The sequence below is a fragment of the Mercenaria mercenaria genome, chromosome 8, assembly GCF_021730395.1.
Source record: "Mercenaria mercenaria strain notata chromosome 8, MADL_Memer_1, whole genome shotgun sequence".
NCBI lineage: Eukaryota > Metazoa > Mollusca > Bivalvia > Venerida > Veneridae > Mercenaria > Mercenaria mercenaria.
The window spans coordinates 6,636,101-6,663,857 of record NC_069368.1 but is presented as its reverse complement, the minus strand read 5'-3'; the positions used below and the strand labels follow the sequence as shown (position 1 = coordinate 6,663,857).

At 36.2% G+C, this 27,757-nt stretch overlaps 1 protein-coding gene across 2 annotated transcripts; it reads right to left on the bottom strand.

The window, feature by feature from the left end:
- Positions 1–1,191: 1,191 nt before the first annotated feature.
- Positions 1,192–26,408, bottom strand: LOC123523130 (galactose-1-phosphate uridylyltransferase-like). Of its 2 annotated transcripts, XM_045300781.2 has the most exons (9): positions 26,302–26,407; positions 17,501–17,670; positions 17,021–17,096; positions 11,416–11,594; positions 8,360–8,539; positions 7,482–7,614; positions 6,560–6,643; positions 5,532–5,686; positions 1,192–4,135 (listed from the first exon to the last, which is right to left on the bottom strand). In XM_045300781.2, the coding sequence occupies exons 1-9, from the start codon at positions 26,318–26,320 to the stop codon at positions 4,067–4,069; spliced, it is 1,065 nt and encodes a 354-aa protein (XP_045156716.2). In that variant the 5' UTR covers positions 26,321–26,407; the 3' UTR covers positions 1,192–4,066. The 2 variants fall into 2 exon arrangements, with proteins under 2 accessions (XP_045156716.2, XP_045156717.2); XM_045300782.2 differs by lacking the exon at positions 8,360–8,539 and having other exon boundaries at positions 26,302–26,408.
- Between the last annotated feature and the right edge of the window lie 1,349 nt (positions 26,409–27,757).

The following is a 27,757-nucleotide window of genomic DNA, read 5'->3' as shown; positions in this document are numbered from 1 at the left end:
CACTGTAAAACATATATTTTTTGTTCAGACTGCTTGCCGTGCCAGTTTAAAGCAAGTAATGGTTATACTACTGTATTTCTTCCTCCCTTTCAAGTGTTGTTATTAGGATACTGCTTGTGTATCTTTCATCTTGAGTTTTTCAGAATGCTGTTGTGTTCACCAGACCACATACATGTAGATGTTTTTAGTAAATACCTATATATATATTATGTGTTTTCAACGAGAATTCTGACAAAAATAGCCTTTATTTACTCTTTATTTATTAATATTTTACACTAAAAGGCCTTTATTTTCATAGATTGGAGCCTTTATAAAAACCTTTATTTTTGTTCAGGCCTGCTAGGAGGCCTGAATGACCTATACTCATCAAAGATGCACCCTAATATTTTGGCAAAGGAATTTTTTCTCAAAATTTAGACCCAGAAACGCACCAGAGGCTACCTGGTATTTCAGAATTTTCCGGTGGAGAGCCCCCTGACCCCCCTAAAATGAGAGGTGTACAGCCACCAGTAAATCCATGACACCCCTCCCCATCAAGAGGCGAGTAACCCCTCCATTACCTCAAAATTTAGACCTAAAAATGCACCAGAGGCCACCATTTAATGTCTGTATTTCAAAAATTGCCTGATGGAGAGCCCCCTGACCCCACTAAAATGAGGGGTGTACAGCCACCAGTAAATGCACCAGAAGCCACCATATCATACCTGTATTTCAAAACAATTCAAGAGGGAGAACCCCCTGACCCCCCCTAACATGGGCAAAGGCACCCCCTCCAATATCTACCCACTCTCAGCGCTTGCTGTGCCCTCTTCATTCTAGACTGGTGTCCCCTACCCCTCCCCCCAGTCAAAAATTTCTGGATCCAGGCCTGTTGTAGGTGTATTAACAGCTATTAAGGTAAGCATTGCAAATTTTATGTTAATAACCTACTTTTCCTACTTTTTTGTCCTCGAACCTGTTTTTTCCTACTTTTTTGTGTAGGGATCTCCTACTTTTCTTCTACTTTTTTGCAAGGCCATGCCGGAAGGCCTGTTGTTGGTCCTACCCAGATGCCCACTAGTGCCTTAAATAATCCACAGGGGCATCTTGTTCCTCCTCCTTCATACACCACAGGACCTAAATTGTGATTTAAAGACAAAATGAACAGACTGCCGGAATATGGACAAGAGTATATAACAAGGAGAAACAAAATTGAGATTCAACATTTTATTCTCCTGTGTACAAGTGAAAGCGATTTCCTCTTGTGAAAAATGGTTAAAAAAATACTGCTGTTGTTCCATACTCCTATGAGTCCACCCTCTATAAATAAATAAAACAACAGCTGTCTATAAGTCAGCCAATGCTCGACTATTCGAACTGTTGTCCCAGAAGCGGGAATATTATCCTAAATGTCAAAATATCTTTAGAGTTTCAATCAAGTACAGGTGACATTGTATTAAGAGACCGCCCAAGGGACTGCTAAAATGTGGTCTCTTAATGAAATTCAGTCATGTGAAGAGAAAAGATATTTTTAACTGTTAATGTAACTGTATATATCATGAGCATATATATATGTATATAAATTTCACAAACTGAAAATTATAACTTGATTGTTTGTCAGTTCGACTGTTACAAAGGTTAATTGCATCCAGGCAGGTGCAAAATGTACTTGCTAATTACACAGGTGAAGAAATACCCAGCAGGAATTTGGTACCAGGTTGCTTAATAGATACTTTTGTTAAATATTTTACCTGTTGGGACTCCATTTAAGTGGTCGCTGGTCGTTTAATAAAAAAGTCGTTTAATGGAATAAATTTATGTACTGAAAACATTCGGGAGGGATTCTGACCGGTCGTTCAATACAAAAATCGCTTAATGGAGGTGGTCGCAAGTACGATGTCAACTGTATCTGCATTAGCTTTGGAGATAGTAACTTGCATGCAAAACTTTAACCAGAAATGTTTCAAAAGGGGACATAATTTTGCAAAATACATGTCAGAGTGATGGGACTAAATGCTTTGACCTAGTTTTATCAAGAAATGTGTGAAGTTTCAGTTCAATATTTACATTAGTTTTTGAGATAGAAACTTGCATGCAAAACTTTAACCAGGATTTTCTCAGTCCAAAAGTGGGCATAGTTTGGCCAAAACACATGTCAGAGTTATGGGACTTGATCCAGTGAGATTGGTAATTGATCTAGAAAAAAACTAGATGTGTGTACATAAGACACAGGCGCCCCCACTCCTGTCACTGTACATGGTTTTATGACTCGAGGTTTAATATTTTTTAAGATGTTTGCAACACAAACTTAATTTTCACTTAGTAAAGGGCCAAAACTCTGGCCTAGCCATGTAAAGTCCCAAAGACAGCACCTGATACAAAACTCCATAGGCTATAAAACAACTCATTAATGTTTAATGACTAGGTCAAGTATGACTTGATTTGTTGGGTTTAACATCGCACCGACACAATTCGGGTCATATGGCGACTTTCCAGCTTTGATGGTGGAGGAAGACCCCAGGTGCCCCTACGTGCATTATTTCATCACAAGCGGGCACCTGGGTAGAACCACCGACCTTCCGTAAGCCAGCTGGATAGCTTCCTCGCATGAAGAATTCAACGCCCCAAGTGAGGCTCGAACCGACATCGATGAGGGGCAAGTGATTTGAAGTCAGCAACCTTAACTACTCGGCCACGGAGGCCCCGACTAGGTCAAGTGCATTTTGACATTCATGCAGCACAAACTTTTATATTTTGACTAAGTCAAGGGTCAAGCAAATTGAAAAAAAAATAGGTGCACATATTCACAAGCTGGATAATATTCCTACATGATTTCATGACTAGGAGAATTTTTTTAAGATCTATGCAACACAAGCACTTTGTGTAGTTTTCATACAGTCAAGGACCATAACTCCAATCTGGCCAAGTGAAATCCCAAACAGTACACCAGGTGCACAACTTCACATGCTATATAACAATCCCCTAATGTTTTATGACTCTAAAGTCAAATACTTTTTGAGATACAACAGACACAAACTTGTATCCCATTTATGCATATTTTTAATCATGGGCCATATCTCTGATCTGACTGATCAAAAATTCCAGAAAATTGTCCCATGTGCACAACTTTACATACTGAATAATATTCCTTTGACATCTCATGACCCTATTAACTTTATCATGACATCACAATACAATAAGTTTGAAATTTTACACAGGGAGTCTATGTTAAAGTCCGAGTAAAATGTAATCAATACCCAAGTGAAATTAATATTATTTCGCAATGTTTTGGACATGTTAAAATTATGAATGTAATATACTTTTCTAGATATGTGCGACAACTTTTATGCCTTTTCATGCATATTTTTTTACTAAGTCAAGGGCCATTAGTCCGGTCTGAGTGGGTGATATCTCCAACAAAACCCCAGCTGCACAATTTCACATACTAAATACTTGTGTAATGTTTCATAATACTGGGTCAAATACTTTTTGAGATATGAATGATACAAATTCGGACGGACAGAAGGATGGAAGTTCCTACATATGGGTATTGATGTGGCTACTCTTTTGTTCTCTCTATTGTTCCTTTTAGCCATGTAAAGAAAACTAGGCACATAGACATCAAAGAAAAAAGTACAGTTACCTATTGTTCCTATAGCCACTTAAGTATGCAAATGTAAGCTCGGACGAACATTGGCAACACTTATAATGTGAATTTTTTTTGTGGGTGGGGCGGGCACAAAAAAGTTTCAAGGCTATATGCCTTTAATAGCTTAAGGTGTGACGCCAACGCCTGGGTGAGTAGAATAGCTCTGAGATAAAAAATAGCGGAGCTAAAAAATGGTAAAATGAAATACATTTTTTTCAATAATACTGTCAAATTTGACTGATTAATAGACAACAACGAATTGGCTATTAAAATTGTGAAAGAAAATAGCAACCAGGCCATTAATATTGTGATAGACAATAACAAGTGGGCCATTAAAATTGTGATAAACAATAATAAGATAGTAGACTCCTCAACAATTGTATGTCACAGGGTCATGGCTGTATGTCTGTAGTAACTGTTGTAGTCGTGTATTCAGGGTCACTGACTAGGTGGGTCTTTTCTGTCCTTGTAATGCATATCTGGTAACTCCTTCAGCTTTATTGCTGCCTGAAATAAGTATATTAGGAATTATGCTTTTATTTTTTATTTTATTTTTTTTTGGATTTAACGTCGCACCGACACATGATAGGTCATATGGCGACTTTTCAGCTTTAATGGTAGAGGAGGACCCCAGGTGCCCCTCCGTGCATTTTTTCCTCACGTGCGGGCACCTGGGTAGAACCACCGACCTTCCGTAAGCCAGCTGGATGGCTTGCTCACATGAAAAATTCAACGCCCCGAGAGGCTTGAACCCATATCGATGAGGGGCAAGTGATTTGAGTCAGCGACCTTAACCACTCAGCCACGGAGGCCCCCGAATTAAGCTTTTAGGTTTCATACCAATATTATGATATATTATATAACTCTAGCATATTTTTTTGAGGCAACAATTTTTTTTGCGAATTCTGCAACTTTGCTACAATGTTGAATTAAGGTTGGTGCCGGAATTCTACATTTAGGTGGGATTCGCTTGTGTCTTTAGATGTTTGTCGATAACATTTTGCCAAGCAAAACTCTGGTTCATTGACAACAAAAATTTCAGCCTTAATCTTCACAGTACTTTGATAACAACAGAAGTTTCAGCCTAAATCTTCACACATACTTTGATAACAATAAAAGTTTCTGCCTAAACCTTCACACATACTTTGATAACAACAAAAGTTTCAGTCTAAATCTTCACACAACTACTATGATTATAAAAGTTTCAGTCTAAATATTAACAGGTACTTTGATGACAACAAAAGTTTCTGCCTAAACCTTCACATGTACTTTGATAACAACAAAAGTGTCAGTCTAAATCTTCACACGTACTTTGATGATAACAAGTTTCTGTGTTTCAACCTAAATCTTCACATGTACTTTAATAACAACAGTTTCAGCCTAAATCTTCACAGGTATTTTGATAACAACAAAAGTTTCAGAGGCCAATATTCTTAGGAGTTTACACCAAAACCTATAGATCTAGTTTATCCATAATGCTGGAACATGTGAGTGTGTGTGTGCACAATGCCCAACTTTACAGTGCTGCCTCACTGGAATATCACACCATAGACATGTGGAATGATACCCCACTCAGTCACATTATACCGACACCGGGCTGACCAGTCCTAGCACTACCCTCTTAATGCTGAGCGCCAAGTGGGGAAGCTACTAGTACCCTTTTTTACGTCTTTGGTACGATGCGGCCGGGGATCGAACCCACCACCTCCCGCACTCGAAGCAGACGCTCTACCACTAGGCTACCGAGGTGGTCTATGTGAAGGTAAATTTTGGGATTAGGTTTTATTTGACTAATTTAAATTATTTTGCAGTAAATTATAATATCTGTTATAAATTTGGCGTTTCAGTAGGGGTGTAAAATTATATCAATTACCAACATGTTCAAAATACGATCATATCTTACCATTTCTGGTGTAAGATCACGCTGTGATGTAGCTAACATTTCGTAACCGACCATAAATTTCCGGACAGTCGCTGATCTCAGTAGCGGTGGGTAATACACTGCATGTAGTTGCCAATGACTACAGTCCTCATGATGGTAACTTCCTGTCGGAGCACCTGAAAAAAAAATATAAAGATATAGATTAACATCTTTGTGCAAAATGAACACAGAAGAAGTTTATTCTAAACTTAAATTTCAAACCAAAATTTAACATCTGTTAGCAGAAACAAGACTTTTCTCAGTTTTATCATGCACACACACAGAGTTCTGCTTGTTTCCTTGGAATTAAATTGATAACAACACATATTATGTTACTTGGCAACCTTCCACATTTAATGTTGGAGGAAGACAGCAAAGGAAGACCACATGCCCCTCCAGGCACTGTTTCAGGTACAGGCAGGCACCTGGTTAGAACCACCGACAAGCTAGCTGGCAGGCGTCCTCAGTTTGAACCAACAGAGGCTAGCAACAAGTGATTTGAAGCAAGTGACCTTAACAGCTTGGCCACAGAAGCCATACATTCAGAAATATAAAACTTAATATCTAAAACACTTGGCTTGAATGAACAACAAAAGTACTGGCATGATCTTTGTCTAAAGGCCCCTTGCACTGTTTATCATTAAGCTGGGGGAAAAATGACCTTACATACTAGTTTATAAGTCTTAATTACAGGTATTCATATGTTTGACGTCATGGAAGAGAAATAAAGCCGTTACATAATTTTGATAATACACTAGTGTAATAAAGCTTTGATGTTAATGTTGTTTTTTTATAGGAGACGTTGGTTGAATTTACTTGGTCTATAATAGATAAAGAAAGAAGAAATTTTGATGTTTCAACAGGAAAAGCTTACATGTGATAAAAAGAATATCACATTTGTGTCTTTCCACATTGAATTAATTAAACTTGTTGAATAAAATTGATAGACTTGTTTAATAAATTCAATATGAAAAGACATTCATGTAATATCCTTTATGACTATCACTTACCATGCCACCCCATTGAATAAGGGAAGGACACTTCAAACAGATTGTCATATTTGATCAACAGGCGTTTCATGATATCCGCCAGGTCTGAAATCAGAAAGAAGTTGTCAACTTTAATATTAATGACCATTATTTAGGAAATATATTTCTTTTAAATATTAAACTGATTTTGCTCTGTATTTTTTAGTTAAGTTCTTACATTCTTTTTTTTGTTGTGAATTCAAATCTGATGAATGTTTTCCAGGATTTCAGGTCGGCATTTATGTAAGGTGGTGGTGCATGTGTTCGGATTTAATCTTTTTCCACATTTCTTTTCAGTCATAGAAGCAACATTGCCTACTACAGTAACACAATGCCAAACTTTATAGTGCTGCCTCACTGGAGTATTATGCCGTAGACATGTAACATGACACCCCGCCCAGTCACATAATACTGACATCGAGCTGACCAGTTCTAGAACTATCATCTTAATGCAGAGCCAAAAGCAAGGCAGCTTCTATACTATAGTACCATTTTTCACATATTTGGTATGACAAAACCAGGGAGTGAACCCTTGACCTTCTGCACTCGAATTCGGCACTAGGCTTCTGAGGCAGTTACTCATGTAGGGCAGTCAGTGAGATGGTCAATATAGAATTTAAAATGAACTGTTTATACAATAAAGGAGACAGTTTTTAGACACTCCCAATAATTCATTCAGGCTTTATCCTTACAGAATTATTCCACTGACTTTTATCCTCAATGTCATGTTTAAATATATCCAAATGCAGTTCTGCTAATTTTTTTTATATTAATATAAGATACATCTCACGTAACACATATTTATACATTTTACTTCTAAAAATCAAATTTCATTTCAGATAAACAAATAATCTTTGGAAGAAAGCTCAGATGAGTATTGCCTATAATGCTCAGTGAAACAAACCATTTCTTTGAGATTCGGTGAGATCCTCTAAACGTAGAACATGAGATTTTGGAAGCAGCATTGTTTCATACGGCCACACTGCCCAGTATGGAACCAGCCATACCCAATGTTCATTCTCTAGGATCACACGTTCCTGAAGACAAGAATATGCTAAAATCAGAACATCATTTTCTGATGTATTCATAAAAGATTAACATAAGTTACACAATTCTATTTTGAACTGCTACTGTAACTAAGCTTCCAAGATAGTACATACGAATTCCAACCAACAAGTTGAAGCTTTGTTACCCAAACAATGTGTACTTAGCTGATTAACTGAAGACAAAATGTCTACAATCATATATGAATCCTTAACCTTTACCCTGCTATATTTCTAAAATAAGACTAGTCCATCATTAGATTTGGGCAGTACCATTTATTATTTAAAGGGGTGTTCACTGAAAACTTACTAACTGAACAGCTGACAGTGCAGACTATGATCAGCCTGATCTTGGTCTGCACTAGTCGCATGGGCAGAATCACCTGCCACCAGCAGGCTAAAGGTTAAGGTGCATTTCTAAACGAACATAAGTAAATAAATACCAGTAAAATTTTTGTTTGGTTATAAGTCACACTGACAATTTACTTTGTACATCAACTTTCCAGCAAGACCCTACATGCCTCTCTGGACATAATTTCAGGCACAGGTGGGTGCCCCAAGTAGAACCATCGGTCTTTCTCTAGCTAGCTTTATAGCTTCCTTTTCATAACAACCCAAGCACAGCTCAAACCCAGAGATGAGGGACACGCCATTCAAAAACAGCTACCAAAAACACACAGCAACCGAGACCCTGAAGTAAATCAAGTATCCAAATCTAGGTAGATTACCGTTTAGTCACCTTTTTCTGCAGTTCTTTGTTGACGTAGTCAATCAACATTGGAGACTTATACTTGCTGAAATAGTCTCGCTGTGTTCGGTGTTTTACTGATGGTTCATTTGGGAGAAACGAGCTTGCCCAAACCTGACAATGTGGGTGGGGATTAGAACATCCCATAATTGCCCCTCGGTTCTCAAATATCTGTTATAAGGAATATACAGAAAGAGTAACGCATACATATATTACCATAATTACTAATCTATTAGATAATCCTTCTTTAAGACGGTTTCCATTAATTACTTTGGAATCGGCAGTATTTTGCAAACTTCTTTACAAATTCTTTATGTCAATGACATTGACTCGTTTATTAAAGAGGCAAAAATTACCGTATATCCCCGGCCATACGTCGAGAATTTTTGGTCAGAATATATGTTCTGAATTCAAGGGTCGACTTATGGCTGCATAACTAAACGCAGTCATTATCCTCTTTCAAATTTTGGGACCGAACGCAATGCATTCTGAAGTTTGTGTACGATATTTTCGCCATTTTGGTGAAGGGAAACTGCTCTCCGTGCTTATTGTTTAGGCTAAAAATTACAATTGCCGTTACGCTCCGTAGTTACCCTAGTTAAACAAAACTAATTTTGTATAAATTTAATAGTATTTTTTATAGTATTTTGAAGAAAGAAATATGAAAAATCGTAAATCTTATTGAAATAATGAAGGATTGTTATTTTTTACCGAGATGGAATTGTGAACAATAAAACTTACACAAGGCGTTTCGCTAATTGCTGATAATTAATGGCCATTTGATCTGTAAAGTTAAAAAGATCGTAACAAAGGCGATTATTGGTTTGAATTGAGATATTATTATTGTGTGTTAATCGATTGATACATACCAGGGGTATACATAATGCTACCACCTATTGTCACAATCGGCAACAATTAATAACCGTTTACTCAAACTGATCCGATAGCAAACTTCAATCTCGCTATTCAAAGCTAATTCAAATCAATTAATTGTAACTGTTTATAGCTTTCAAATGTATAACTCCCCTTTGCTTTGAAAATCCGCCGCTTCGAAAGACTGTCATTGTCTTGACAAGGTGTAAACAACATTCATTCAACAAGGATTTAAGTGAGAAAAAAACGCGCACCGCAGTGATTCCTGCTGGAACAACGTCAGTTTTACAGCCGCTTGATGTGTCACTAAATAAGCCATTCAAAGTAAATATGCGTCACCAATGGAATCAGTGGATGGTAGATGGACCGCATGAGTTCACTAAGCATGGAAACAGAAAGCGGCCGGACTTAGTGACTGTGTGCACGTGGATTTAAATGCATGGGACGGTATAAGTGATGAAATGGTGATCAGATCATTTCTCAAGTGTGGTATATCCAATTCGTTGGACGGAAGTCAAGATGATGCTTTGTTTGATGAGTTTATTAGTGGTGAAAGTGCTAACTTTCATAATGATGTTCAGATTTCCGAAGGAGATGACAATGAGGGTCTTGATCCCTATGACCCCCAGATTTCACAGGCCGATCTACTTTCATTATTGGCAGATGACAGTGATTCCGATAGTGAGTTCGAAGGATTTTAATGACTGAGCAAAACGTACGTAGAATACCGGTAACTGTTTGAAAACAAATCTTGTGTGATTATATCCGTAATTATTATTGATGAAATTACATGACTGTATTTTTTCGTGCTTATTCAATGTACGCTAATGTACGGTAATTAACAAAATATTTGTCTATTTTATATGTTATAAACACATTTTTTGGTGACTTAATAATGGTTGAAATAAAAGAAAATCATGATCGTTTATTAAGACTGAGTTATTTTTCACGCTTATTAATGTACGCTAATTAACAGATGTTTGTCTATTTTATCTGTTTAAAAAACTATTTTGGTCACTTAATAGTGGTTTGAAAAAAAAATCATGATCGATTATTATGTCATGTAATAAAGAAATAAGTCTTTTATTTTTGTTTTTTATTTTTGTTTGTTTATGTATGCCTTGACTCTCAAACTAACAATACATTTTAACACTATTACGGCACAAATAATTTATCGCGGAAACGTCACAAAGATGGTGCGCGGAAATATAACAGAAAACAAAAAAGATAATTTGCTGGAACCAATGTTTTTTTACATTATTTTGTGCCATAGTAGTCGTTAAGAGGCATTGTTGTTCCTCCCTAACTTTCCAAAAATTGTCCATTAACGATGGTGAGAAGAAGAAAACAACTTTGCCCAACGTTGACAAACTGCAAAATAAAAAATCGCTTGCATAATTTTGCTACCAAACCCAAATGTTTCCAGCATTACACTTGACAATTTCAGCATTTATGATGCCAGGTGATCTAGATCGATCTAACCCTCGACTTATGGTCGGGGCAACTCGAAAATCTTAAGATTTTTATCCAAAGTAGACCCTCGACTTATGGCCGAAGTAGACTTATGGCCGAGAATATACGGTAAGTAAGATTTTTTCAGAAGAAAAACCTCGTCTTACAGGCAAGTAAATATGGTAAGAAGCGATAAGCGTATATCATTTTGGTTCTCATATACTGTGTAGTAAAGCTGAGGCTTTGACAGCTTTTCACATATTACAAAAACAACGAGATCATTAATAATCCTGGGGCGGCTTATTTTTGTGGTTGAGACAATCTTTGAAATTACCCGGTAAATCTCAACAAACAGTAAAAATACCCATTCCCTGAATGTTCGAAAAACTGAAATGCAGGAATCCATATCCCCATAAAATAGTTGTTTTGGCCAAAACCATGAAATTCTGTGTCCAAGAAATAAAACAATTTCACAGTATTTTAAAAATTCTGTAACTAAATACTAATGTTCAAAAACTGAAATCCAGCTGTTTTGGCCAAATGACAAAATTTTTTGTCCTCAAAATAAAATGATTTCGCAGTATTTTTAAAGATTCTGTTACTAAATACTTACTTAAAATCTCTTTAATTTCACTCTTTTTATCTACAAATACTAAGAAATAAAGCTTTTACAGTAGTTCAAACATGCAGACTTGTGGATGGGTACACTTTAAAGTCCTTACCTGTACCCAAGAATATTTTTTTCCAAGATCAACATTTATTTCTGCCCATTTGTCAACAACTTCTCGTATATCCGACACTGACATTCTTGGTAACGTTATATCAGACCAAGGATGGAAACACATCACCTGGCACGTCCCCTTAGCCTCGCTGCATCGAAATAATGGGTCATCACTTTCATCTGGTTAAATAATGAAAAAGTGCATGAACTTTTTATCTTAACTTATTCAGTCCAAACACTTAAATAATGTGTTCATTTAAGGAGGTAGGTTACCTTGTTACAAGGGTAAATTCAAATTAGTTGAACTGCAGCATTTTTTTGTATTTCGTGTAATATGAAGTTTTAACTGCTACAATCTCAATTTTGTTTGTCTCTGTCCCTTCAAGTTCAATTTTTATCCAGGTTTGAAGAACATAACCCTCCAAAGGTACTTCATATTGAAAGAAGAAGGAAAATACAGATATTTAACACTTTTCATTGTATTTTAGTTCCATTGATATCCGTAGAAGTCTGCATAATTGATCATTTTACTAGTATGCACGTTAGCTTTCTAATAAAAGCTTAAAATGTAGATGTCGTGGGGCTCATGTTTCCATGGTAACGCATTTTCTCTCAGTTTTAAACAACAATGTATAAAAATAGGTGTTTTCGACGGCTTCAGTGCCATTCTGTTAATGACCAACATGAAATATTTGGGTAATATTATCAGCAAAATACCAAGCACTTTACATGGTACCCTATTTTTCTTAAATTTGAAAGTAACCATGGCAACAGAGATGTTTAAAATAGGTTATATCTTGCTTTTTGTTGCAATTTCTTCAAAAACATATTGAATAAGATTATCTTTCTAGTTGATGTAGCTTTAAAACATATTATTTCTAACGTAAGTTACATTTTCGTGTTATTTGCATTTATTCAAACTAATTTCACAGCTTAGAATACGTACAGCTTTACCCGTCGTCTGCCATTTTCATGGAAAAATCGTTCAGCGTGCTGCTATTATTCTCATGGATATTGTTGAAATGAAAGTAAAAAGCCGAAGCTGTGTTTCTTAAATAGACCAGTGTCAACGCTTTTGAATTTTACATTTAGAAACATAGGTTACGGGCTTCGTTTCCATGGTAACATCAATTCAATTCAAGAAACCACAATTTTCTACAGAAATCTGAACAATTTTAGATCTTAATTTTAGTATTTAAGTAACAAATTATCAACGGAACCTGCAAAATAGGTATTACAAAACAAACTGCTAGACTTTTTATTTAAAAATGGCCATAAAAAGTAACCTTTCACCCAACTATATTCCAAATAACACCGGTTGCCATCATCCATTTTCTTACATTCCGTATAACATTTCAATATAACTACATAAAAGAAGCAAAATATTGATTATTATTTAGAGCAAAAGACTCATAAAAATATTTCAGCAAATAATGGTTAATTGAAAATAGTTAAAATAAAGAAAATGTACAGAATCACGTACTTTCGAGATAAAAGCTATTACTTTTGCGCGGTAACTGACACGTAACGTCATGACATCATTTTAAGGCAACATTGTTTTGAAGCGTTTCTGCGGCAATTTATTCATTATTTCTGCATTATTAAACCATAAAGCATCAGGTCGAAGACAGGTTCATGATTTGTTTTCAGAAGAATGAATATACAAACACATTTAGTTTGTCATAAACGTCGTCGTAAACTGTCACGTTAGCTTCCGGATGGACATGCGCACATACAAATATGAAGGTATCCTTCCTCCTTAAAGAAAGCATTACAGAAATTAAATAATATGTCAAGTTGTGGAGCAGCATAAGATTTCATGTTAACCTTTACCCTGCTAAATTTAAACAAGAGCACCGCCTTGCGGGTGCTGACACTCATCTGATTTTTTTGGTATAATAGAAATATTGTCCTACCAATGATTTTCTAAGTCTAAAAAGGGCCATCATTCTTGCAAAAAGCAGGATAGAGTTATGTTTCTTGATGTACAGCGTCTGCTTATGATGGTGAAAAACTGTTGCAAGTTTTAAAGCAATAGCTTTGATAGCTTATGAGAAAAGCTGACAAACATAATACTCAACCAAGAAAACTGATTTTCTAAGTCCAAAAGGGGCAATAATTATTGCAAAAAAACAGGATGGAGTTATGTTTCTTGCTTCACAGGGTCAGCTTATGATGGTGAACAAGTGTTGCAAGTTTCAAAGCAATAGCTTTGATAGTTTAAGAGAAAAAGTTAACCTAAACATAAAACTTAACCAAGAAATCTGATATTTTCTAAGTCCAAAAGGGGCCATAAATCTTGCAAAAAGCAGGATGGAGTTATATTTCTTGCTGTACAGGGTCAGCTATTGATGGTGAACAAGTGTTGCAAGTTTCAAAGCAATATGTTGGATAGTTTAGGAAAAAAGCTGACCTAAACATAAAACTTAACCAAGAAATCAGATTTTCTAAGTCCAAAAGGGGCCATAATTCTTGCAAAAAGCAGAATGGAGTTATGTTCCTTGCTGCACAGGGTCAGCTTATGATGGTGAACAACAGTTGCAAGTTTCAAAGCAATATCTTTGATAGTTTAGGAAAAAACCCTGACCTAAACATAAAACTTAACCAAGAAATCTGATATTTTCTAAGTCCAAAAGGGGCCATAATTCTTGCAAAAAGCAAGATGGAGTTATGTTTCTTGGTGTACAGGGTCACCTAATGATGGTGAACAAGTGTTCCAAGTTTCAAAGCAATACCTTTGATGGTTTAGGAGAAAAGCTGACCTAAACATAAAACTTAACCAGGCAACGCCGACGCTGATCAAGTGATGACAATAACTCATCATTTTTTTTTCAAAAAATCAGATGAGCTAAAAATAGACTGGTCCATCATTCAATTTGGGCAGTATCACTTATAATTCAAAGGGGTGTTAACTGAAAATTTACTGACTGAATAGCGAACAGTGCAGACAAATATCATCAATCAATTAATTTAACGGCTGCCATTTCCTTATATGGACATTACCAAATATTATATTTATGGCAAAATTATGTTAAATACAATTAAACATGGAGCTTAAATTTAAGGTATACTTTTACAGACACATTAAGGTTCATATTATATTATGGGCCACAAAATACGTTTCTCTTACTTGTTATTCACCAATTTTCTATATATGGTATTGCCCATCTAAGGATGTCTCTGTGCCCAAAATGGCTGCCATTTGAGTGCATAGTTAAATAGCTATATCTTTCTTGTTTGTAGTCAGATTTGATACTTTTTTCGTTAATGTTAATGTTTCACTTAAATCTTTCTAATAAATAGAGGGTATTTGTTTGTTTTGAGTGAATATGGAATATATTTCACTGAGAAGTGAGAAAATTTCAAATATTTTCACGAGCATGTAGCGCGGGTGAAAATGTGAAAAAATTTTCACTTCGAGGTGAGATATATTCCATATTTACGAAAAACAAACAAATTTTCTTTTTATTTTATGCTTAATTACGTTGAGATGTGCATTTTGCAACAAATTTTAATCTCAGCGCGGGAAACAGGCGCGCGTTAACAGACACGACGTCAGATGTGTTGTGACGTTAGAAAGACGCACACAACATAAAGTTCCATTTTATTTGATTTTTTGCTGCATAATGTTATGAAATTCTCATTAAGTAAAATAATTTGAATCGAGCAATATACTATAATGAACAAAGTGCGACTACAATTTTCATCCTGTTTTAAGCAAATAATTTAAAATTCATACACAATGTACAAGTAGATCGGAGCTATATTTCTCACAATGTGAAAATATAGATTTCATATTTTCACAGTGTGAGTGATGAGATATAAAAATATTTAACTGATAGAATACAGTATTTCATTAGTTAGCATAAAATAAGAAATGTTGCCAGATGTTGAATATTCCCCTTAAATATTGAAGAAATGTTTAGCTGGCTTTGAAAAGATGCGTTATACCCAGCCCTACTAATATCACCTGCAATTAGTCCCAGATTATAACCAATATTGTGCTATTTTTTTAACCTGTCAAATGTGCATACATAACATGCTCTGTGCATTTGATATTATAATATTCGGCCCAACTTCGGTGCTATCCGTATGTTTTATGGAAAGAAATTTTGGTTAAGTGTCCAAATTTCATTATTAGTACTGGAAGTGAAACACGTACTCGTCATTCGTATCTGTGGTTCAGTGGTTACAGCACATGACTCAAATGCTGGAAATCGCTGGTTCGAGCCCATTAGGGAGAACATCTTTCTTTTTCATTTTTAATTGTTTATATGATTTATATGACTCCGATGACAGCAGTACCGACACCGCGAGCAAAACTGAATGATGAATTTAGCTAGATGTAATTTATATGTATGAAATTTATAATGTAGTGAAATGAACTGTGAATAAAAATAACATAAACATATATTTAAAATGAGATATTAAAAAACAAGAGCTGTCTCCGTAGGATGACACATGCCCCCGATGGCACTTTGAATGAATAGTTATGGCCAATGTTAGAGTTTAGGACCTTTGACCTACGGAGCTGGGTCTTGCGTGCGACACATCGTCTTACTGTGTCACACATTCATGCATAGTTATTTTAAAATCCATGCATGAATGACAAAGATATGGACTGGACATGCCCATCAATGCACTATCATGAAAAATGATCTTTAACGTCTAAGTGTGACCTTGACCTCTGAGCTACGGACCGGGGTCTTGTGTGTGACACGTCGTCTTATTGTGGTACACATTCATGCCAAGTTATTTGAAAATCCATCCATCGATGACAAAGATATGGACTGGACACGCCCATCAATGCACTATCCTTTAACGTCTAAGTGTGACCTTGACCTTTGAGCTACGGACCTGGGTCTTGCGCACTGCACGTCGTCTTACTGTGGTACACATTCATGCCAAGTTATTTGAAAATGATTAAATCCATCCATCGATGACAAAGATATGGACCGACACGCCCATCAATGCACTATCCTTTAACGTCTAAGTGTGACCTTGACCTTTGAGCAACGACCTGGGTCTTGCGCACTGCACGTCGTCTTACTGTGGTACACATTCATGCCAAGTTATTTGAAAATCCATCCATTGATGACAAAGATATGGACCGGACACGAAAATTGCAGACAGACCAACAGACCGACAGACGGTTCAAAAACTATATGCCTCCCTTCGGGGGCATAAAAATGAGATAAAAACATAAAAAGATACTTGTGAAAGTACAATGAAGGGAACAGTGCATAAAAATGTACATGTACAAAGTGTTATTAGAAATTTGTGAAAAAAAAGAAAAGAAAAAAAAAGAAACAGACTCTGAACGGTTTCGATCTTAAGGTCTCCAGGTTTCAAGCTATTGACGATGACCACTGAGCTATGGTGACTTGCGTACATGCGTATGCACGCTTTAAATATAAACCATTTTAATTCCTGGTTACTTTCCGTATACTATATGGAATGTACCGAAAATCAACTGAAGATTAAAATATTCTATGCACCGCCCATGTAATCAATTTGCATTTGACAGTTCAATAAAATAGTACAATACAAGGCTGCAAACTATTAAAATGCAAAATAAAGCAACATATGTTGATTTTTTTACCTACCTGGGACAGGGCCTTCCTCTAACAGAGCTGGGAAATCATTGGTAAACAGGTATGTGCTCTCATAGTCTGGATTTACCTGCAAAAAGTATGGTAATCAAATTAAACAAACATCTACAATACACTGTAATCAGAATACAGACTGTAAACCTCGTTAACTTGCATTTCTTTTTTATGGGGAAGTAGAATTAAATTGAAAGGGGAAACTTGATCATTGCAAGCCATAGGCATAAGCGCTGCTAGTTTAAGGGCTGCCAACCTTGACTTTTTACTTTCTGAGCTAGAAATATTGGCTGACATAATGCAATCTGATGGTCAAATTTTGTATGATACACACCTCTGATTCAGGGGTAGTCCTTTGGATCAAACGGGTACACAATAATTATATACACAAGTTTCTATGGTACTGAAGTATGAAAGAATTATAAACTTGAACAGTTATTACTTGGTGATGGGTAAAATAAAGTACAGAATGTAAGATACCTTCCCATTTGGTCTAGTATTTCCAGGACACAGAGGGTTTTTGAGGTCATGTCTCGGTATATCTTCCTCCTCAGGTTTCTCAACATGACCTGCCCAGGGTCTCTTCATTCTGTGAGGGCATACCAATACCCAATCATCACGCAATGGATTGTAACGTAAATGCTGATGATCTGTATATAAAAACATTAATATATGGATCTGTCCGTCTACATTCATAAAACTAGGCCATGAATTTGCCTCCTAATCAAAGGCACAGATAAAGAATATGAAGTAAATTTTACAGATGTAAAATGACAAAAGAAGAACAACAAAAGCAAACAATTTCCTGAGATCACTATAGCACGGTTTAAATTCCAGTAGATACAATGATATTAATTATGTTGGGTTTTTTTTCCCAGTAATTTGAGAATATGACTCATACCTTTTGCACTGGGAATTTTATTGGCAGTTTAGTCATTATAAGAAAAATTTAATCCATCTAATGAGAGCAAAATATTTTCCAATAGACATCTGTTTCTTAAGCAATTTTAGATAGGCACACTCACTAAATGCAAGTTCAAATTCAGAACAGCATGTAGCCTTAAAAAGTACTTACATACTTTGGCAAGTCAATAAAATATACAGCAAATGTCAAAATTCAGAAGAAAACTTCACTGAAAATAATCGAAGTTACAAATGCAGTTTCACTTGAATCTTTGGTGACTATTGCAAAAACAAATTCAAACAGCTGTATGACAGTGTTTCCAAAGTAAATCATTTCGGAATTCTCTGACATATACGTTGAATGGTAAATGATGTTATTTGGGTGCCAAGGGCTCTGACTGGTCCTTAAAATTGAAATTAGTAACTATAATTGGACAACTGGAATCCAAAAAACATCAGTGTCAATGACTAAATTGTCACAGAACCTTACGAACTTTGGAATCCCAAAATATTAGTGACAGTGACAAAAATGTAGCAAAAATTTACGAACTACATGTATCATAAAACTGAAAAGGTCATTGTGCCAAGAAAACTAAATAACCTGGAGAAAAAGCCAGTAACTGCCAGCCTCAAACTGCACATCTGCACAAAATTGCAATGCCGAACTTAAAATGGTTCCGGATGTTCCCACAACAGCGACTCAGATGGCTTATTAACTAGTCCAAACAATAGGACGTTTCGGGACAGCATCATAACTTTTTGACTTTCGCTGTCCTGTCACGTATAAACTTATTTTGCATATTTCTGTTAGGAAATCACCAACGAAATTCATCAGGAATGTTTTCTGGTACATTTACAATGTATTTGTTCAGATTACATCTCTGATAATAAATTTCTGTTGAAACATTACAGCATAAATTTGACCTGTTGACCCCTTTTAATGCATATTTTGTTAACAGAAAAATCCCTTTTTTAAATTTAATCTAGTAGAAAATATTAATAACTTTGTCCCCTGTTCTTTCTAATGTCATTGACCTTCCTACATTGTAGTCCTTAACTTAGTGTTGTATCCAAGATGGAGAAAGGGCAGGAGGCTAGGGAAATGTTGAAATCATGAGTGCCATTTCGCGCAATTTAGAGGCATTCTGTGTGTATTTGTGTGATGATGTACCATTGTATTTTATTGTATTTCACTCTAATAATGCTTATTTATAATCTTTTATATTAAAACACATTATTGAAAATATCTGATTGCGTCTTTCTTAACAAAGGCAATTGAATGAGATCTCTGAATCTCTGTACGATTAATGGTTCTTACATGCTAACGTATCAGCACCATCTTCAGTAATTACATAATAGCATCCCTCAAGTTGAGTATTCTTGTGATATCTTGTAACTCTTTACCTAGTCTCTGTTTTTAAACACAGTGGATAAAATATATAAAACAATATATAACACAATAGTGACAATACATTTTTATTTATTTATTTATTATCAGGGTTATCCCTAGCCGCGCTCTGCAGAATTATAGCCGGGTACACTTTTTAGCGGTATATCGCAGTAAGCATTTAAGTCAAATGAGATGGTAAATTATAGGAATGATATGAAACAGCTTGTGAAAATGTAAAAAATATTTATCTATCTAAGGAGCTTAAGTTAATACCTCAATAAGAAATCAATGAAGAATCATTACATAATATTTTCTGAAATTGGGGATATAAGAAAACATGTATTGTGAATTTTTTTTGCATTAATTAGGTTTTATTGAAACATAGCCGTTTTGTGAGGAAACAATAACAATCAATTTGATTTTGACACAATGTCCTTACACATTCTATATATCTTTTAAACCCATCAATAATATTGTGTTTCATGTTTTAGTTGAATATGCACATGAAAGAATATTCGAGTTAAAATTTATTTAATCAAATAACTGCAGCTTTCTACCTTCTCTGACACTGTGAATTGACTTATCTGAATGTGTCATCCGGAATACCCTACAGTTTCGGGTACGATTTTTGCCGATTTTTGCCGATTTTCGTGCATAGCGGTTGTAATTTCGTATTTTTTGCAAGTGCTTTGAATGAAATAGCCAAGCTGCTACTTGCTACATATGGCAAAAGACAATAGTAATGGTTCAACATGTTCTACCAGCGTCCGTTTTACTTAGTTTCAACTGAACAGATTCGTCAATAATTTTCTGCCAGCCGATTTGAAATTCGTTTTTATTAATGCCAAATTTTATTACATGCAATAAAAAAATTTGTTTGTATACACAAGTATTTGAACCCCAATGTATTTCTGATGAAAATGAAATGTGGTTTGCAAAAAAAATATGCTGTGCATGAAAACGAAAGTACAATTTGACAATTGGCAGTAAAGTTAGCTGATACTTTGTAACACTGTCTGTGATTACATTCCAGACTATAATATTATCGATTTTGCCTCCGGGCATGATCAAAACAGTTAATTATCAGTTGTTTATTTTTACATGTGATAAGATGTGTACATGACAATTTGTATATTGAAACTGTATAGCCAGGTGCTTGCCAACATGACAAAAACAATCTGTAATTAAAATTTTTCCCGACTTTTTTTTTTACAATTGGTCGCTTTTTTTCTGTGAAAAAAACAACAATTATCCCAATCAATTTTGAAAACACATAACACACCGCTCACCGCACATACATAATTGACTCATGAACCTCCCACCTGTTTAATGTAGTACACAGTGGATCAATACACACAGACACACACAGCCTTGATTACATAACACAACTGTGTGTTTATTCACTAGCAGTAGCAATAAATGGCGGATTGAAATGTTAAATTGCTTGTCGATCAATCACAGTTTTGGGGCGTGATCAGTGGAATAAGGCGGGCTTCAGGGCAGGAGGGTGCAAGAAAAACAGGGCGGGGCACCACACCCTTCTAAATCTCTCCGATCAACACTATAACTACTAGCCTTACTTACTTTGCTTATCGGGATGACTTACCGTACTTTATGATCTGATATTTTATCGTTGTCATCCCTCTAAGCCTTACCTGTATGCATTTTAATTTTAGGAAAACAAAGTAGGGATATAAATTAGCAGGGGCCCAGTAGCCCAAGACCCCTAGATTTTGGGCTAGGTTGGGCCCCTAAATTGCTGGAGAAAATGCCCATATACCCAATGTTAAACATTTATTTTTGACAATCTTGGCCCCTAAATAAAAATAGCTAGCTCATATCCCTGCAAAGACATTAAAAAATCCAAAAAAGTCATAATATACTGGTCAGACTTACAGTACTTGCTCTAATTCATTAGACATTAATATTCATGTAGAAACTTCAAATAGGTTGAATATAACTCATAATTTCAGATAAGAGACTTAAATCTTCAAAAATATGATGTGACGGGTGCCAGGAGATGTCTACCCTGCTACTGGTTTCAATACACAGCAGACTGCCGGTGACACTAAACTGCAGAAACAAAACACAAAATATATGTGTAATATAGTTTTATCCAATTGTGAATATACTCCATTTGGAGGGAGGCAATTACTGAAGAAGATGATGATGATGATACATTCTTAAAATGTCAGTGAAGCAAGTTTAAAGTTTATGCTTTAATGCCAACATAAATAAATTCATTACCAAAGACGTAATCATTACAAATACTTTATACATGTACCAGAAAATGTTCCCAATGGATTGCCTAACAGAAATATGCATAATAAGATTCATAACTTTATCATGACATCACAGTACATTAGGGGTTCTAATTGACCAATCAGAGAGCTGCATTTTCGAGTACCTGCCAGTTTCCACTTGGGTATGACGAAGTATGTTTACAATGAACATATAGTGACTTTAGCAATTAATATCATACTATTGTAGAAATCAAATTAAGATTTTTCACTGCACATGCTCCAGATGATGCTACAAACAATCAAAACTTTGAGGTTTCATCAAAATATCATATTGATTTAATACCTTTATTTTAGTTAAAAGTTTGAGATTTTACACAGGGAGTCTATGATAAAGTCCGAGTAAAATATAATCAATACCCAAGTGAAATTAGTATCATTCCACAATGTTTTGGACATGTTAAAATCATGAATTGGACGTGACGGGACAGCGACAGTCAAAAGTTATCACACTGTCCCGAAACATCCTATTATTTGGACTAGAAGACTGTAGTGACAGAACTCTTGTTAAATTTCAAAAAATTTCAAAGATATTCATTGTATAATATTATTAACATGTTTTCAAAGACAAACAAGCAACAAAAAGGTAATATTTGACACGTCACTATACAATTCATTGCAATGGGATTCTGCGCATGCGTCGAGAACAGTTCACAACTTTTTCGTAAACTATACACAAAATAATAATTTACTTAAAACTTTCTTACAATACCCTTAATTTGTATAACTGGTGGTGGTAAGATACTTATTAGCTAACCAGCTGTGTAGATAATTCTTATTATCTTCCCAGCTTATTGGATGTTTTTGACTCGTACTGCAACTATACAATTTTCGGATAATTACACAATTCGGACAAAGAGTTACTGGTTGGTCTAGAATCATACTAATCCAGCAAGGATGGAACTAAGGCTGACATTGTTATGCCTTTTCATCTTTATAGTTGCACATCATATTTTTCCCTGCTCAGCAAATCAGAGTAATTTACTGTGCGACCATTTCCCTCCAAAATCCAGTATTGTTGGTATCTCAGTTGCCAACGTCCTCAAAACAGTAATACCATCTAGAAAGCACAAAGAGAAACCCAGTGCTAGTAAGACATCCTTATTATTTCTTTTTTGTCTTCTGGCATGTCAGACCCCAGACATTGAACCAAACCCAGGCCCGCCAGGCGCTTCCTGTCCTACCCAGTACCCGTGCGGGATATGTTCCCAAAATGTGTCCTGGTCACAAAAAGGCATCCTGTGTGACAACTGCGAAACTTGGTTTCACACAGACTGCGAAGGCATTGGCAGTCATACTTACGACAAACTCTCAGACTCAAAGTTCAGCTGGTACTGTCAACAGTGCGGCTCTCTAAACCACTCAAGTTCACTGACTGAATCCCTAGATACTCTCAGTGACACTTCTTACTATTCCCCTCTAAGTCACGACCACAGTAAAGTAAGTTTCAGCTTAAATAGCTCTTCTTTCCTCCATGAGCCTCCAGAAACCCCAAAGGCCTCATCTACCCCAATCCCTAAAAAGAAAAAGGTTACTCCCAAACCTAAACTAAAAACATCTGAACGTCTCACAGTCCTTAACATTAATTGTCGTTCTGTCAAAAACAAAATCCCTGAATTACACCTAGTTATTGACCAAATTAAACCAGATGTTATTTGCCTTACAGAAACATGGCTTAAGCCAGACATCAGTTCTTCCGAAATATTTCCTGATAATCTTAATTATAAGGTATATAGGGATGACAGGAGTGAAGGTCAAGGTGGAGGAGTGATGATAGCTATATCTAACTCACTGATCAGCCAAGAACAACCAGACCTCAAGACTTCATGTAACATAACCTGGGCCAAAATTACCATCACTGGCCTTAAAGATATCTTTGTCGGAGCCTACTATAAACCCCAAGAATTAGATGCCGACTCCCTATCCCAACTCTGGTTATCCCTTAGTAAAATACCCAAGGGCAGTATAGTATGGCTACTTGGAGACTTCAATCTCCCCGACATTGACTGGTCAAAAGAGTCCCCTAAACAAACTTGTAAAAACAGATCCTTTTATGAAGAATTTATTGAAAGATATTCCCATTATAATCTTGAACAAATAGTTAAGATCCCAACTAGGTTATCCAACACCCTTGATCTCTTCTTTACAAACCATCCATCCCATGTTCACTTGGTTAAATCCCTACCGAGTCTAGCCACCTCGGATCATGATATTATATTTCATGAATTGAATCTTAATAGGGGCCGCCCAACCCAACCTAGACGCCCTATAAAACTCTACACGAAGGCTAATTGGGAAGGGCTAAAATCTGACATGAAGGCTTTTGGTGCTAGCTTTCTCACCGAAAACCATTCAGACCCTGAAGTAGCGTGGAATTCATTCAAGGACTGCCTTAATGAATCCCAGTCAAACACATTCCATCTAAAATGTCTAAACCCCGTGCCGACTTGCCATGGTTAACCCCGAGAATTATCAGGCTTATACATAAGCGTGATAAACTGTACCAGAAACTACACAAATCTCCCTCCTCAGCCCGCCAACAAAGATTCAAATCCCTTAAGTCTTCTATCCAGAAGCAAATAAGAGCCCAATACTGGTCATATATGGAAAGTGTCATATTTGACCATGACTCACAACCTGGTAAAAACAAAAAGTTTTACAGCTTCATCAAGCACAACAAAAAAGAAAATGTCGGCATTGCCCCCCTTAAATCAGATGGTCTTACCTACACAGACCCCATCCAAAAGGCTACTATCTTAAACAAACAATTTGAATCTGTCTTTTCCCCTCCCCAGCCCCTTAGTCTGAAGCATATATGTTCCAACGTCCTCTCATCCCCAGTCTCCATGATGAATAAGATCCAGGTCACCACTGAAGGTGTGGAAAAACTGCTCTATGGCCTATCCCCACATAAAGCCTCAGGACCTGATGAATTATCCCCACGCATCCTAAAAGAACTCCACCATGAAATTGCTCCTGTACTTGCCCATATATACAGGTTATCTCTCGAATCTGGCCTAGTACCCAGTGATTGGAAAAAAGCCACCGTAGCCCCCGTATTTAAAAAAGGTCCCAAGTCTAAACCTAGTAACTATCGCCCAATTTCCCTAACTTGCATTGCTTCCAAACTCCTTGAACACATTGTTGTTTCCAATCTTATGACCTATTTTGACAAGCATAAGCTACTTAGCCAGTTCCAGCACGGCTTTAGATCAGGTCACAGTTGTGAGACTCAGCTCATTAATTTCACTCAGGAACTTTACAATAACACTGAACAGGGTCAACAAACAGATGTTATTGTCATGGACTTCTCCAAGGCGTTTGACAAGGTCGATCACATTAGACTAATTTATAAACTACAAAGCCTTGGTGTCAACCCACAAATTACCAAATGGGTCAAATCTTTCCTGTCCAACCGCTCCCAGAAAGTCGCTGTTGATGGTCATTTTTCCAGTGAACTTCCTGTACTGTCTGGAGTTCCCCAGGGGTCTGTTCTTGGGCCATGTCTCTTCCTGGTATATATCAATGACTTACCAGATTCCGTCAAATGTAACGCAAGAATGTTTGCAGATGACACCATAATATACCTTACCATCAACTCCATTTCAGATAGTATATCTCTGCAACAAGACCTGATTAGCTTAGAAACCTGGGAGAAGACATGGTCCATGGAGTTCAACCCGGACAAGTGTGAAGTCCTTAGAATTTTTAGAAAGAAAAATCCTGTAGTCTACCCCTACAAACTTCACAACATAGAGTTAAAAACTTGTGAGGCAGCTAAATACTTAGGCATAACCATTTCCAAAGATCTAAACTGGTCCAAACACATTGACAGTATCACTTCCAAAGCAACTTCCACTCTTCGCTTCATACAACGAAATGTCAAAACTGATAATAAAAAGGTCAAAATTGCTGCCTATAACACCTATGTCCGCCCTCAACTTGAATACTGTTCAAGCGTCTGGCATCCTTGGCAAAAAACCCTCACTAGCAAAGTCGAAAATGTCCAAAGGTCAGCTGCTAGGTACGTCATGTATGACTACAGTTACACCAGTAGTGTTACACAAATGCTGAAAACCTTAGAATGGAATACACTCCAATATAGAAGGTTACACAATTCATTAGTAATGTTTTATAAAATAAGGACCCAGACAGTTGCAGTCGACCAATCTCATCTTATTCCAACTAGAAACCTAAATTACTTAATCCCCATGTCTCACACTCAGTACTTTTCTAACTCCTACTTCCCTAGGACCATCCGACTCTGGAACTCCCTACCAACTCATGTTAAATCTAGCCCCAGTCTCAGTATCTTTAGAGACAGGCTGGCGGTGGTCAGTATGTAATTCTGTTGCCTCTGTCCCATTTTAACTGTAGCATACTGTCTTTTTTAGCTTTTATTCTTTTAACATTGTAACATATCAGTTCTTTAACAACTGTTTCTCTGACAGCGCCGCCCAGTGATAGTCGGAAATCGACGGTTGGGTGAAAGATGTAGATGTAGATAGATGTAGATGTCTTCATTATCCGACCACTATGACACAATGTCTTCGTGCAGTTTTACAAATTCCTCACAGTAAACATCCGTTTTCAAGAGATCATGTGAAAGATCCCTTTTGCTCAATTCTAACTAGATCATGGCAAAATTAATTCAATCTAAGTTTAGATGAAAATACATTAATATCTACCTTGAGGGTCAAATGACATGTTGATTTGTTGTTGTTGTCAGGCGTCCGACTGATCATGATTTTTTATTGTTGTTGTTGTTGTGTCCGGGTTACAACACAGGTGCTTGTCCAGTCTTGGTGTCAATATGGGTGCCGCCCCCCTAATAAAAAGTTAAGAAAAAAAACAATATAACAGTATAAAGGAAAAAAAAATTAGTTTTCGGATCAAAACAGTGTTTTTTTTTACGTATTTTAGGGGGCGGCACCCATATGGGCACCAAGACTGGACGGGCACCTGTGGGTTACATCTACATCTACAGAGATACTCCCAACAATCAATATCTGATCATAACTGGGAGGTCGGGGCAGTAGTTAAAAAGCATGTTGCTATGTTACATGATACATGATATTCATGTTGTTAAAAGAGAGAGCAGTAATATATACAGCTTGTTAAAAAAATAAAAAAAAACAAAAAAAAACAGGATGATGACATTAGTACATATACGAATTAATCTAGGTCAGATGTGAAGCACTGAAGGTTCACACTGTCCTTGATGTTATAAGGTAAGGTGTTCCAGTATCTGATTGTGCGGGGAAAGAAGGAGTTCATATGATATTGTGTTCTTGAAGATGGAATGATAAAGTTTAAATTTCTATATGTTGTTAGGTTGTTATGATCTACAGAGACGAGGTTGTGTGATATTTTATACAACATAATTAAAGATGCATATATTCTTCTTTGTTCTAATGTCTGCCATTTAAGAGTTTCAAGCATTGATGTTACGCTGCTTTGGTATGAGTAGTCATTCATAACATATCTGGCTGCAGCTCTTTGTACCTTTTCTATTTCATCAACACACTAAATAGCTGTTCTTTATTCTATATAAAATTGTTGACATATTTCCAATGGCCGCAGCACACATCCGGACCCATTTTAAATGTCTGTAACTTACATTTTCTTGAAGAATATTGTCAGTGCTGAATAAAAATCAAAAGAAAAGTTGGGGTCATGTTTGATGCAAGAAGAATATTTTATGTCAAACACACAAACTGCAAAATCAGGTAAATAATAAGACTCCCAAATTGTAGAGGTGGTGTATGATCTAAGGTTCCATGACATATTCTGTCCTGTTATTATTTCATTATGAAAATGCTACCTACATGTCAAGCATAGATCTGTCAAGTGATTTTAGCAAAAATAAATAAATAAATAAATAAATAAGGAAAATAGCTCTACAGAGCAAAAATCTGAGGACTATTTGAATCAGCGATTATGCGACCATTTTTCGCGCCCTTTTTCTATTTATTTAGTGTCTGTATGCCAACACGCACGTGCACCTTTGAAAACCTTGGTTTTTGACGCTGATAAGACGAATTAAGTAATCATCTGAGAATTTCATCAAGAATATTTAATCAATCGGAGATGCATGTTTTTACCGGTAGTCTACATTGCATTAAATTACAAAACATTCGTGAA